The 14,249-nt window shown below is 47.3% G+C and overlaps 1 protein-coding gene across 2 annotated transcripts in view; it reads right to left on the reverse strand.

The window, feature by feature from the left end:
• The window catches only part of FRMD3 (FERM domain containing 3), a 310,655-nt gene that overhangs the window by 67,186 nt on the left and 229,220 nt on the right, over positions 1-14,249 (reverse strand). For both annotated transcript variants that reach the window (XM_082695239.1, XM_082695238.1), the window contains exons 11-12: positions 7,244-7,318; positions 6,876-6,944 (exon numbers count right to left, since the gene is read on the reverse strand). In XM_082695239.1, the coding sequence (XP_082551365.1) occupies positions 6,876-6,944; positions 7,244-7,318 (144 nt within the window). The remainder of the gene's footprint in view (positions 1-6,875; positions 6,945-7,243; positions 7,319-14,249) is intronic.

The following is a 14,249-nucleotide window of genomic DNA, read 5'->3' on the forward strand; positions in this document are numbered from 1 at the left end:
CTGTCTCTAGACTCCACGTGGATGAGGCCAGTGGTAAAGACAACATAACACTTAGGAGAGACAGCCCTTTATATTTAAGTTCTGACAGAATGTCCAATGTGTTCTAATGCAACATAGTAAAAAAAAAAACTTATTTCCTCATATGTCACCAGACTGAGGCATTCTAGGTGACAACACGGACACTGAAAATGACATGAGAGGCAGGTGTCACTGAACTTGATACACAGAAAAGTAAATGAAGGGCATGACTCAAAGTAATTTAACAATCACCAAGAAACCAAAGGTGAAAACATAACCCAGACAGGCTTGAGCCACCTTGCTGTTGCTAGATGTCCAATATTTAATATCTATGTTTAATACTCCCATTCAGATTCACAGCCCTCTCACCAGCCAGCCCCGAAGCTCTGCTTCTGAAGGCAGCATACACCTGTTGTTGGCTGCAAAGGGCAGCAGATGGCAAGGAAAATGTACGAGTATCTTGTCAAGACTATTGGCTGATAGCAGCAAACCCATCCACACCACCTGCTGCAGGGAGACCAGCTGTCTGCCCTGAAAGATAGGGAGGTGGGGTACCTCCAGTGGGTGTTTCAGCACCCTTCTCCTCCTCGTGTTTCCTGTCAAAACCCAAACCAACTCACTCTTCGAAGATGGCGTCCAGTGTCTCCTCTCAAAACCCAAACCAACCTACTCTTCAAATATGGTGTCCAGTGTCTCCTAAGCCTTTGATGCCCCCTTGGACGACCCTCGTGACACATTTTCATTTGTTCTCTTTCTCTCCCCTCACACTACTCTCCCTTCTTTCACATCTCGTGGCATTTGGCACTTCTGTCTCTCTGCCATTACTGCTGTACTAATCAGCTCCACCTTGGCAAAGCACCTGAAGGGCGCAGACTGATCTAGCCATTCTGGTGTGCCTTACAGAGCCTCCCTAGGTATCTTATTAAGGGCTGCTCACATTCGAAATTAAAGTAAATTGAATGCAGTCCTGGCTTCCCCAGGTTGGTTACAGGACTATCTTACAGCTTTGGCATATCTGTTTGGCACGAGACAGGGAAGGAGAAGAACCCAGTACCCCCCAGAACTGGCACTGGAGGGGAAAAAATTATGAAGACTTGCTTAACCATGGAGTCCCGTCCTTCATCATTTCACTCTACAACTACTTATTTTTAGCTGATACATATACATCAGATGATCTGCCTTGTTCCAGTGAGCCATGGTCCTTGCATGAAGTAACTCACTCTCTAGAGCTATGATTTTCAGACTTTTTGATGGACACTCCCATTAAGAAATTTTATGTCATTTCTCTGAACCCATACAGGAAGACACAAGTAAAGCAATGTTTCATGCAACCACAGTAACTCTTATTATGTGTGATTCACTTTCCCCCCTCATTCTACTTCATTTTGTTTGAATTGCTAGTCTATTTTCATGACTCATTAATGTGTTACAGCCACAGCTGGAAAAGCACACGTCCCATGGAGGATAATCATGGCCAAGGGTCCTCTGGCAAGCATGGCGGGGTTGACAAGGAAAGAAATGGAGACAGCGTTTCCTTGCAGACAGAAGGAAGGAAGGTAGGAAGGAAGGGAGGGAGCGAGGGTGGGTCCTCATTTTTTGAGCTTTCATGGGATTTCCTCTGGCCCTAAGGCCCTCATGACTGAGCTGTTTGTTCTAGCTCTGCAAAGCACATGCCGCCATGTTTGTGTGGACCATGGAGGTTCCTGACCTCAGAAAAGCCCATTTTCCATTGTTGCAGGAATCTCTCTGCCCCACCTCTGGCCACCCTGCCAACTGACTGGCTGCAGTTCCATCCCCCAGAAATTACTGCATTTCATCAAGGAGGGCCTGTAATGAACCTTTATGGGGGATCTTTTTCTCCACAGCAGTGCCCCATCCCAACACTTTTCACTTGGAGATATAAAGCATCCTGCCCCCTGCCCCCTGCCCTCTGCCCCCCTCCAGTGCCAACACTGCAACGTCTGGCTGCTTGCCTGGTATTGGGACAGGCTGAGCTCACCCATGTGAGCCTGCTGGGCACTGGGAGGTCAGGAGGATGCAAACTCAGCACCCATGCTTACAGGCTTCTACAGCCACACTGTAGTGGAGGCCTTTGGCCAGGGTCAACAGGGTTTAGGGTCTGCTGAGAGTTAGGCCACACAGTCGATTACAACCCTGAATCTCCAGTTCTATGACTCAGAGGTGAACACTGCCTCCCACTAAGTACAAGACTCAAATAAACCCAAAGGTGAACACAACGAGAGAGTTTTCCTGGAGCACAAAGGATCCAGGGCTCCAGACCTTGGTATTGGGTACTGCGACATCTAAAGGGCAAGATTAGCAAAACCAGAATCAAAATGCCTTTCTCTCAGACTTTCTCCACCCACTCCTGTAGACTACAGATTTCCTCTCTCCTTGCAACCTTCTTAAAGCTTACAGCTGATCCTGGTTTCATTTCGAGCCAGAGCCACCAGCAATTTATACTACCACTACCCATAAATGTAATAACAGAATGTGATGGCACCTTTTTTAGTTTACAGAGTGGCTTACATACTTGGCCATGTTTGTTTTCCTCAGTGGTCCTCTGAGACAGGCAAGGAGAATGCCATATCCATAGATGAGGACACTGAGACTCGGTGAAGTTATAGGACTTGCCTAGAGATACTTCAGATAAGCACACTCAGGTAAGCTGATTCTCAGCCAGCTCAGTTAAGCTGATTCTCTTGCTGTGCTCTCCACTGCCTTCCTGCATGATTTATCCTATAGTGTCCCAGAGAGGACTCTGGTCACTACCGCTACTGTCCTCCTTTCCGGCTATATGAAGCTCCACTGTGTCAGGAGGTCTTCTAGAAGATGTGCCAGCATCCCAGTTAGCTCCCACCCTGCCCTTCCAAGGTCCTGATATAACAGCCTCTCTGGCCGGAGTCTCTCCAAGCCAGCCAAGGGTCTGTGCCATATTTCCCATTCTCAGAATCCCCCCATCAATGGATTCTGCAAAATGCCTCACCCTCTTTGTATTCAGCACAGAACTTTTTTCCAATGAAATAGTGACTGGGAATTCTATTGAGGTAAAAAGGTTTTCTTCAGAAATTGTAAGGACATTCTAAGATTGCTTTCCAAAAAAATGTGGCATAGGAGCTCCTGGGTGGCTCAGTTGTTAAGCATCTGCCTTTGGCTCAAGACTGATCTCGAGGTCCTGGGATCGAGCCCCGCATCCAGCTGCCTGCTCAGTGGGAAGCCTGTTTCTCCCTCTCCCACTCCCCTAACTTGTGCTCCCTCTCTCACTGCCTCTCTCTCTGTCAAATACATAAAATCTTAAAAAAAAAAAAAAAAAGCAAAACTGATGGCATAATATAGAGCAACTAACACAAGGCTCGTGGAGTTCCTGCACCAGTCCTTGAGTGAAGCAAGTGCTGTTGGCCTGTCATCCAAACTCCAACTGAAGATGCTTTAATGAGGACATGTCTGTTAAATTCCAGCTTCCCATTTTTGGATGAGAGACAGGAATAATACATCACCTCACATTCATATGGCACTTTTTAACTTTTTAAAGCACATTGTTTTTATGCCCATAACAAAATCTAGAAGTTGGGCAAAGTAATATTTGGAATCTCATTTTATAGATGAGTAAATTAATGATCAGAGAGGTTAAGAGACTTACCCAAGACCACACAGCTTGAAAGCAACACAACCAAGATTAGACCACCCAGCCCATAAGCAACACAACCAAATTCATGACCCCTAGACTGGTGCTGTTTCAGGTCCAAATGCTGCCTTTGGGTGTCCTCCAGTGGTGGCTGTTGTGCCCAGATGGCTCACACAGCCAGCCCTGGGCTCATTGAGCAGCAACCTTTTGCCTCCCTGGACTGCTGGTGTGGATGAGCGATTCTCACCAAGTAGCCAACCCTGGGAGGGCTTTGCCCTCCCCCTAAGCAAAGATCACCCCTAAGCTGGTGATCTTTCCTGTCACCAGCAAAGATCAGTGAGCAATCATGAGAGTTAGTTTTTCTCTTTTTGAAAAAAAAAAGAAAAATCTCAAGACAGTGTCCTTGATCTGTGCTGTCTCTCTCTAAACACACAAACCTCAGGAAAAGTAGTAGCCCATGAACTTGCCATTCTTTGAAGAGTACACTCTCAACCGTGAGGAAAGACAACTGACTGAGACCTTACCATCGCCACTCTAAAGGAGCAATCTTCTATTAACAGAGCCAGAGAAAATAGTTCATTGCTATACTCTCACTTTTGACAGCCACATCAAAGAAGCCAAAAGAATTAAAAACTAATTAATTAAGAGAAAAACTGTCCTACCACGCAACTGGCCACTGGGAAGAAATGAGAAGTTGCAACTGGAAGTGGCACATCTCCTTGGCTCTGATTGCATTATTGCCTCGGGGTAGGGCAAGGTCCCCAGCTGGAGAGATCTCAGGTCCTGGAAAACGGCCCGCATTCTGCTGTCATCCCACACCCCTAGCACAGGTTCAGTCAACAACTATGTACTGACCTCTATTATGTGATAAGTGCTGTGTTAGGTGTTGAGTGATACTCAGATGACCAAACAGACACAAGCCTTTTCCTCCCACAGCTTGCTCTGCATCATTACTTTAAACAAATTCTTCCTTATATTGTCAGAGACTTGAGAAATACTGCCAAAAAGCTGAGGACCAGATGTTCAATGGATGTGGACCCGATAGACTTTCATATACACATAAAAGGGGTCAGGAGAAGGGAAAGAAAAGGCATATGAACCAGTGTCTCAAAGGCCTATAGGTCCTGGTTTGCAATAACATCCCTGGGGGATTTTAGAAGATTCCAGAAAAGGGAAACTCTGAATTGACTGATGCCTTCTTTCTCATCTGCTCTGGTGGTTCCGTCTATTCTGCGAAAAGATTCTCACTATGGCCACTCTGCTCCCTTCACTCCCACGGCCTGGCTACTCAAACTGTGGTCTCTAAACCAGCCACATGGCCACCACTGGGGAGCTCATTAGAAAGGTCAGATTCATGAATCAGAATCTGATTTTAACAAGATCCGTAGGCAACCCCTGTCTAAGTTAAAGTTTGAGAAGCCCTGATCTAGGAGAGAATCCTTGATTCCCATAAATTATGCATATCTCAATTGAAAAAAGAAATACTTTTATTATTTCATTAACCAAAGATGATTACAGGATTCTTAGAAAGTTTTCCATATTGGGAATATGAGTCTCTGAAAGCATATTGTTAAAAACAGTGTCCTTCTTTGTGTTTGACCTATCAAGAGAACTCCTCAGCATCAAGTATTTCTTCTTCTTCTTTTTTTTTTTTTTAAGATCAAACACTCACACTTTAAGTTAGAAGACTAAAGCTCAAGCAGAGCCCTTGGGGTGATTCTGCCTCCCAGCTTCTAAGAGAATGCCAGAGGTTTTCTGGGTGACAAATGCTACAAAGAAAAGAACACAGGCTTATGCCTGCCATAGAACAGAATTTATGTCTTTAGATAGATCTTTTCCCTTTAACTTTTAACTCTGAGACCCAAGTTCCCTAGACTACAGATACATCTAATTAGGTGATCCTTAAGGTCATTTCTGGCCGAGTCTAGGAAAGTTAAATGAGATTTTTTTTTTTAAATCATTTCCTCTTTTTCATTTCTGCCACACTTTGTAACCAGTGGTAGAAGAGGGACGGACTGTAAAGACTATCTTAAAGTTAAATAAATACAAAGAAAAGACTAGTGTTATCAAGGGATACGTTAGAAAACCTCCATGGTTTTGGACTAAGGTGCCCCCTGGCTATGGTGCTCCCTAACCCTACCACCATCTCCTGCTTCTCGAAGCAGGAAAGACTGCTTCCGCTTTCTGCAGATGTGCATGACCACTGCCCACTGGGTCACCTGAACCAGGAATGAATTCTTCTCTGGACACGTCTTCATGGGCTCCTGTGCCAACTCTAGTCCTGCTCCCTGGTGGGGGAGAGAAGTGCTATCTGGATGCCTGGCCAGGCTGGCTCAGCCACACTTCCGAGAGACCCAACAACCCAGGCAATCATGTAAGAGGCACCCGGCTCACTGCATCATGCCAGAAACAGAGGAGACTGCACAAAGGCAAGCATAGGGGAGACTCTTCCAAGTCCAAAGGGGAAGGAAGGAAGAGGTGCCAACCTGTGTGTGGGAACCTCCTAAAAAAACCTAACTTAGGGAGGTCTTGCCCTCAAAAAGGAGAACGTCGTGATGAGAATGTTCAGCCTTAAATATTTAGCAGTCTGAGGTTTAGGGCATGCAACAATCTGTGTCTCATGGTGATATAAAGTCCAACATGACCAAGAGAATATTTAACAAACAGCAACAGACTGCCACATTATGAAGATGCATGCTCTTAAACCACTAATGACTAAGTTTCTCATTTCTCTGAGAGACCTTTGGGAGTAAGTAGCCCCAGAAGCAAGGAGCACCCCCTGCCTTCCTCATGTGAAACTGTCTAAGAGAAGTTGGGGTCAATGGGTACTGGCCACATCTGATGAATAGAGGCAGAAAGAGAGAGCAGTTCTAAGAGGGCAGGATGACGGGCTTAGCTAGGAGAGGATACCACTGTGCCTCACATACACTTTTCACGTGACACTCCAGGCCCAGTCGAGCCAATGACTTCCCACAGAGCAAGCAACTCAGAATGGAGTCGGGCCACACTCACGCCATGGCCCTGTCACGACTGTCCCTGAGAGATTTCCAGGACAGCGAGGGTGCCATGCCTGGAAACAGATGTGCCCATACTGATACGTGTACAGGCAGCTGGTGACCTTGTGCCCCCTCCTGATATAGAGATATAGATATAGAGAACTTGGCAAAGCAAGCCTGAAATCCTTCTGTCCATCCCTGAAGCTTCCCAGAGCCCCAGAGATCACCCCACCTACCTGTGTACCTCCGGAGGCTCCCTCTGGATCTTGGAGCTGGCCTCCACCACCTCTTTGGCAACTTTACCACTGCAAAAAAAGAAACACAACGTCTGTGCACACTCAGAGCAGAAGGGGAGGGATGTGCGCGTGTATTTTTTTTTTTTAACTTCACAATGGCCTTATCTGCTCTAGAAATCCACACTTCTCTTCCTCCCTCAGAGAAGTTACAGTGGAATTTGAGGGGGGCCCATGAGTGTCACACATGTGTGGAATGGGAAGGGAGGACCAAAACCGGCTTACAAACCAAAGAGCACTGATTTAGTAAATGGAAGTAAATGGAAGCCCCCACCCCAACCCACCATCAAAATGGAACCACAGGTACCCACCTGTATCGAAACCTACTTCCTTTAAAAAATATCTTGCTGCTTGACACGGTCTTGATCTGACTGGATTTTGCATACCTTTAAGAAGAAGCAAAACAGAGGTGGTAGTGACATTGTCGAGTCCAAGTGAGACATGCAATAAAGTGTGATGATTGGGTATTTTTGACTATAAGAAATATATGTTATTGGAGGATTGCTTGCATGCACACACACCTAAAAGAGAAGTTTCACCAAAAAATACTTACTTTCACTACATATATTACAGACTGCTATCCCTTTCCAGCTTTTTTTTTTTTCTAAGTAGGCTTTATTGCCCAGCATGCAGCTTGAACACAAGACCTTGAAATCGAGACTCACATGCTTTACCAACTGAGCCAGCCAGGTGCCCCTCTGTCTGTTTTTTCTAAATACTGGTGATGGCTCACACATTTAGTTTCAGAATCCGTTACTGGGTCACAATCTGCAGAAAGGACCAAGCAACACTGACGATCAAAAGGGATACTTTCCCAATTTCCACTTGAAAGATACGGAGAAGACGGATTGTGTCACGTGGTGTCAAGGTCCCGGTAGCTGGGAGCCGGGTGGGAGGTTGGCTTTCACGCCTGTGCCTGAGACAACACTGCAGCAAAAGACAGCTTCCCAGAGACACAGGTCAGTCACCATGTCACCAAGAAGCCACCTACTGTGTACTGCCCTAAAGAAACCACAGGGCTCATGTCACCGGAGATGTGGTCACTCGCTGGAGCATTCTCCAGTGAGGTCACCATGACCCAGTGCCCTTTAAAGGAACCCAGGCTGGGAGATCACTAAGACACACGAGGAACCAGAAGCCAAGCCGAGCACTGATTCGGCAGCTCTGAGTGCACCTGTAACCACGAACAAGACCATAGCCCTCTGGGAAACAGAGCAAGCATGGGCTGCCCACAGGCCACACACACGGCACCAAACTGCTGTGACAGCTGAGGTTGCCTCTCGGCAATCACTTTAAGCCTCATGCATCTAAACCCAAGTCAGAAAGAATGGCCTCCAAGGCTTCGAGACCATTTAAAATATCAAGAGTCACAAAATCTTCATAGAAAAACCACACAGAACAATACGCTGTATAGAATTCTGAACAGAGATGTGCACACAGCCAGGACTCTGGTGAGAAGTTTCCACGTGGGCAGTGATCCCCAGCACTGGGCATCTCGCAAGCCTTGGCTCCTTTGTTCAGCAATTTTTAACCAAATGCCAAGCCTGGTCCACATCCTCCCCTGCCATGTTCAGGGAAGACACAGTCCTCTGCATTCATGGAGTGTAAGATCTAGAAGGGAAACGGATCTCAATCTAAAAACCGGACACATAAGTCAAGAACTATACATTGCAGTGGGGGCCATGAAGGAAAAGATGCAATGAGAGGGCGGGAGGGGGGACCAATCCAGCCTGGGGGCCAGGGGTCTGAGCTGAGATCCGGGGACGGGAAGGCGTTAACTGGGCAGGTGGTGGGCAGTGTTCTGGGCGGCAGGCTCAGTAGGCACAAAGCCCGGAGGAACTAAAAAGATCTGCTGTGCATCTCCCCATGTTGTTATTATTGTAATTACAAGCCCACACACATACATTTTCCCCCCTAATTTAGCAGGGCCTGACCTTAAGCTGTCCTAGTAAGGATTTTGGCCTTTGTCCTTAGAAGAATAGAAAGCCATAGGCACACTCTTTTGCAAAGATGCCCCTTCTCCCTTTCCACTTTCTCAAACGGCCTGAGCCAACAGAGAAGGGCACTGGGGACAAGTGAGGAGCAAGGAGATGAGACCAGAGCAGACGGGGTACAGACATGGGGGAGGCAGGATTCCATCTCAAGGCAGGGCCTGGAGATGAGGGCGTGGGAGCCCTCGAGGATGGGGTTTAGTGGGGGTGGGAGCATATGAGATCCAGACCTCGGAGGCCCCTGACACCTGGGACAGGCTGTGCCGCCTGCTGGCCAGAGCTGGGCTAGCAGATCACATGAGTCAAGAGGATAAAAGTCCCCAGCAAGCCACACTAACAAAGGACAGGAGTCCCATGGTGCCCTCCTCCTCCAGCAAGGACATGCCCACTCCAGACGCACCTGACCCCTGCCCCATCACGCACACAGGCACACACACACACCCCCCTAGGGAGCTGTGAACCTGACATGTTATCTACAGGAGCCTGAGAAAAGGGTGATCTTCAGCTCTGCCCCCATCTTCTTGGCAGGATTTTTGCTCTGAAGCCTCAGAGGTAGGAGGCAGAAAAACCTTTAAAGAAGTTTCTCTCCCTGCTTGTGCGTTGCATGCAAGCTCTCTCTGCCAAATAAAACCTTAAAAAAAAAAAGAAGAAGCTTCAGTCTTTAAGATGTTTATTATTATTGTTCTAGGTTCTAAAGATCCTTGGGGCAAAGCAGTCTGCAAAGTAGATAAAGAGCCTTAATTGCAGCTTTTAACCCAGGAAAGTAATGTAACATTGCGCCAACTACACCTCAGTAAAAACAGTAATTAATGAAAAAAGAAAAAGAGCCTTAATTGGAGTTTTCAAATGGAACTTGGTGCCCAGGTGATAGAAGATACCAGAAGCCCAAAGAGCTGTGACAAGCCCAGCTGTTCTAGGGAGCCTCTTGTGGTGAGAGGAGGCGGCTGGGCTTTTCACTGGTTTTGCCTCCCTGGGCTGGCTCCGCTCTCTTGGTCAGAGGCCCCAGGACACGCTGCCTCTGCCCAAACCCTCAGAAGATCCATCTCGCAGAGACAGTGAAGAGCCTCCCTGCTTGAGGCGTGAGGGTGCCAAGAGCACTGTCATCTTTCTGGAGGCTGATTGTCCTTGAGGAACATTTGTGTCATGTCATTTGCTCAGAGACACTCTCCTGAGAGCATGACCGCCAGCTCCCTGCCCTTCCGAACATGCAGGCACACGGCCGGCCCGTCGTGTCTGGGCTGCGAGCTTCAGTGCACTTTTCAAGGGGTGTTTATCTGGAGAGCTTGAACAACCCCGGGGAAGTGCACGAGGGAGGAGGGAGATGTGAGGGGAAAGGAAAGTGGTGGGGGGATAAGACACGCCTCTAGCTGTTCCCAAAGCTGGCCGCATGCCAGCGGCATCTGGAAGTAGGGTTACAATGCCAGCGCCCAGGCTCCGTCACTAGAGATTCTCCTCCAGCAGGCGTTGGTGTTTTTAATCAAACACCCCAACATCATTCCAAGGCAGCCCACTGGGAACCCCTATGTCCCCAAATTCTCCCTGAATGACCCAGAAGGTGGTGTTTTACCTGGAAGAGCAGAGGCCCGAGGCCCCTCCCTGCTCTTGGTCAGAGACCTTGATCAAGTCATGCAGCTTTCCCTAGTCTTAATTTTTCCATGACTTCTTTAAGGGGGGGGGGGGACTAAAATTCTTAATTCATAGTGTTCTGAGGAGGGTTCAATGAGATCAAGTTATCTGAAAGCACCAACTCATTATGTATATTTCCATCCCTCCCTAAAATCACTCTCAAAACCTCTCCATTGACTTCTCAGTCTTGAGCCACGGAGATTCTGAGGAACAATTTCAAACTCTCTGACAGCCCAAGAGAGACCCATTCTGCTCTAACCAGCTGATGCACGGCAGTACCCAGTTCCCCAGGCTCTAACATCAACAAGGAGCCTAGAGCAAACGTCTGCCCCCTGCAGGCAACGAATGCACAACCCAGCTAAACAGCAGTCCTATCTCCTCCCAGCCTCTTCCCCGCCTGCCCTCGTCCCGCTGCCACCTCTAGCTCCCCATCAAAATCCCAGAATGGGATTCCAAATGCTTCCAAAGCATCTCAAACATAGTAATTCAGATTAATTCATTTGACCCTCACAGCTCTCTCCTAGGAGGAAGCAATCCACCTTTTTAATTGAGGAAACTGAGGCACAGAGGAGTTACATCACGTAATCATGGTAACACGACAGAACTGGGGGAACTGTGCTGTAAATCCAGGTCTGTCTGCATTTTTAAAATACTGTGTTTAGCCATGAAGGTTCTCAGACTTCAAAGGGCATCAGATTCACCTGGCATGTGTCTTAAAACACAAGTTTCTGCTTCAGTTAAATCTGGCATGGAGCCCAAGAATCTGCATTTCCAGCAAGTTCCCAGGAGATGCTGATGCATCAAAGGACCCTACTTTGAGAATCACTGGATTAGAGCAAATAACCCTAGCCTACACATGAGCACCACCTGGGAAAGATTGATTTCTACCAATATCTATCTCCCTCCTCCCAGATTCTGATTTTTTTTAAAGATTTTATTTATTTTATTTATTTATTTGTCATAGAGAGAGAAGCGAGAGCAAGCACAGGCAGACAGAGTGGCAGGCAGAGGCAGAGAGAGAAGCAGGCTCCCCGCCAAGCAAGGAGCCCGATGTGGGACTTGATCCCAGGACGCTGGGATCATGACCTGAGCCGAAGGCAGCTGCTTAACCAACTGAGCCACCCAGGTGTCCCCAGATTCTGATTTTTTAAATGACAGTTATTGAGATATAATCCACATACCATAAAGTTTGCCCTTCTAGATTGCAGTGGTCTTGAATATAACTCAGCAATTTTTTTTTTAAATGAGAAAATGTTTTCATCAACCAGGAAGAACCAACCTCCCATTAACACCCCCATCTCCTCTACTGTCAATCCTAGGCAAGACCAAATCTACTCTCTGTCTCTCTAGATTTCTCTGTTCTGGACATTGCATACAAATAGAATCACACAGTATGTGGCCTTTTATGTTTGGCTTTTTTCCACTTAGCGTAATGTCCACAGCTTGGTATTTTTTGGAAAAGCTCCCGGTGGTTCTAGTGTGCAGTCAGTGCTGAGAACCACTGGTTTGGAACCTTGGTACTCAGAGTGTGGACCTCAGGCCTGCAATACAACCTCACCGGGGAGCTTATTAGGAATATGGACTCCAGGGGCACCTGGGTGGCTCAGTTGGCTAAGCATTAGGCTCTTGATTACAGCTCAGGTCACGATCCTGGGGTGGTGGCATCGAGACCTGCATTGCACTCAGCAGGGAGTCTGCTTGTATTTTCTCCCTTGCCCTCTGCTCCTCCCCCTGCTTGCTCTCTCTCTCAAATAAATAAATCTTAAAAAAAAAAAAAAAGGAAATATGAATTCCAATGCCCCACCCCAATCTACTGAATCATACTCCACATTCTCGCAGGATCTCTGGGTCATTCATGGGCTTACACAGGTGTGCGAGGCTCTCAGGTAGGGAGTTCTCGGGGTCCTTACCTACCAGACATAAGGGTGTTTCTCTGACAAAACACATACCAGATTCTGGGGAAGAAATTTCTTAGGGACTGCCTTTGTGTCCTGCAAACAATTCCATACAAAGTCAGGGACAAAAAGTGTCATTTGAGCCTCTGCAGTATCCCCAGGGCCCAGCACAGAATATGGCATAAAGCAGATGTGACAGATTCATTGAATGGAAACTTCCTGAGCCACTGAACCCTTCAGTGAATCCCTGTGCTTCCAGTGAACCCACCTTCTGAGGATGGCAGCACCTAGAAACCTAGAAATTATGACTGTCTGTGTTGGGGATCTCCTGGAGTTTGGAGCAGGAGCATCAGAGTTTCTGCACTGGGCTCCATTCCCAGGCAGCAGATCTCAGAGCCAAGGCTTTCAAACCTGATCATGGCCCTAGGCCAATGGACAACAAACCGCACATTCATGTCTTAAAAGCACACTAGGGAATCCCTGGGCATTGGCCACTGGGCCTCCCTGTTCCCATCACAGGTGAGGTAGAAAAAGGAACAAACCATCCCCAAACCAGGAAACAGAATCAGAACCTTGCTCTGCCAGCCAAAACCATTACAATGCAGCACCAATGACACAGAGCTGGAAGCAGGTACCCAGCCCTCAGTTTAACAGAAACAGAACCCTTCAGAGTCAAAAGGACAGGGTCCGGCAACCAACAGGCACTCAAAACCCTTTCATCATTAGTGGAGGTGGAGGAGTCATGGTCACTGCTGCACATCTAAGCACTCCACAGCAGTTATTACCAGTCATACTTTACAGATGAAAAACAAGGTTGGGGCTCAGTTCAAGTGCTTTGTTCCAGGCCACAATGCTAGGAAGTGACAGAGTCAAGACTCAAAGCCAAGCCTTTCACCTCCAAGGTCCATGCTTGTGAACACTGGCCACAGTGAGGCAAACGAATCACATCAGAGTCCCTGTCCCCCCTGTTCTATACATGAGAAGGCTGAGGCCAGACCTGTCCGAGGCCACACAGCCCAGTCCAAACAGGCGGTACTTTTCCTTCTCCATAAGGAACAGGGATGGTTATGGAAAAATGAAGGAACAAAAGGATCCAAGAAAACTCAGATCAGTATATATATTAGGGGTTGGAGGTCTTCATGAAAGAGATGGGGTAGCCTGGCCTAGCCCAACCAGAGGTGCTAGGACCCAGTCACCTCTGCATAGAGATCCCCACTGATGATGGGGATTTATAATGATGGTTCGATTTATGGTATGCTTAACTTAGAATGGGTTTATCAGGGTGTCATTCCATCATAAGTCAAGGAAGTCAAGGAAGATCTGTTCAGTGCCACTTGTGACCACTAAGCCCTCTAGGTCTTAGGAAGCATCCGCAGAAGACTGGGAGGGAGTCCTCTGATATGCCTAGTTGGCCCACCTCATGCCAGGATTTTCATACTGAGTTCTTTACCAGCTGTGTATCCTAAAATGTGCAAAATGCGTTCCCCAGTTGATAGGTTTTTCTCCTTGTTCCCCCTCCTTTCAATTCTTTTTTTGTCTTTATTTGACTCTAGCAATCAACGGACTCTGTCACACATGATAAAACAATGTGTGTGCAACAGAACAAATTAATGTCCTAAGTTATTCTTTGATGGAGAACCTGTAAGTTCACCTAAAGATCTTCAAAGCTGTGCTAAACTCCTCCCAAGAAGGGCTGACTGAGAAGCCTCCACAAGGTCTATCCGCTGGGTGTTCTCCTCTCCTACTCCCACCCCTCCCACTGTCTGTGGTCATCAGCCATCACCCATACCCTTCACTCCTCTGCT

This window comes from Mustela nivalis (genome assembly GCF_964662115.1).
Source record: "Mustela nivalis genome assembly, chromosome: 13".
NCBI classification, from domain to species: Eukaryota; Metazoa; Chordata; class Mammalia; order Carnivora; family Mustelidae; genus Mustela; species Mustela nivalis.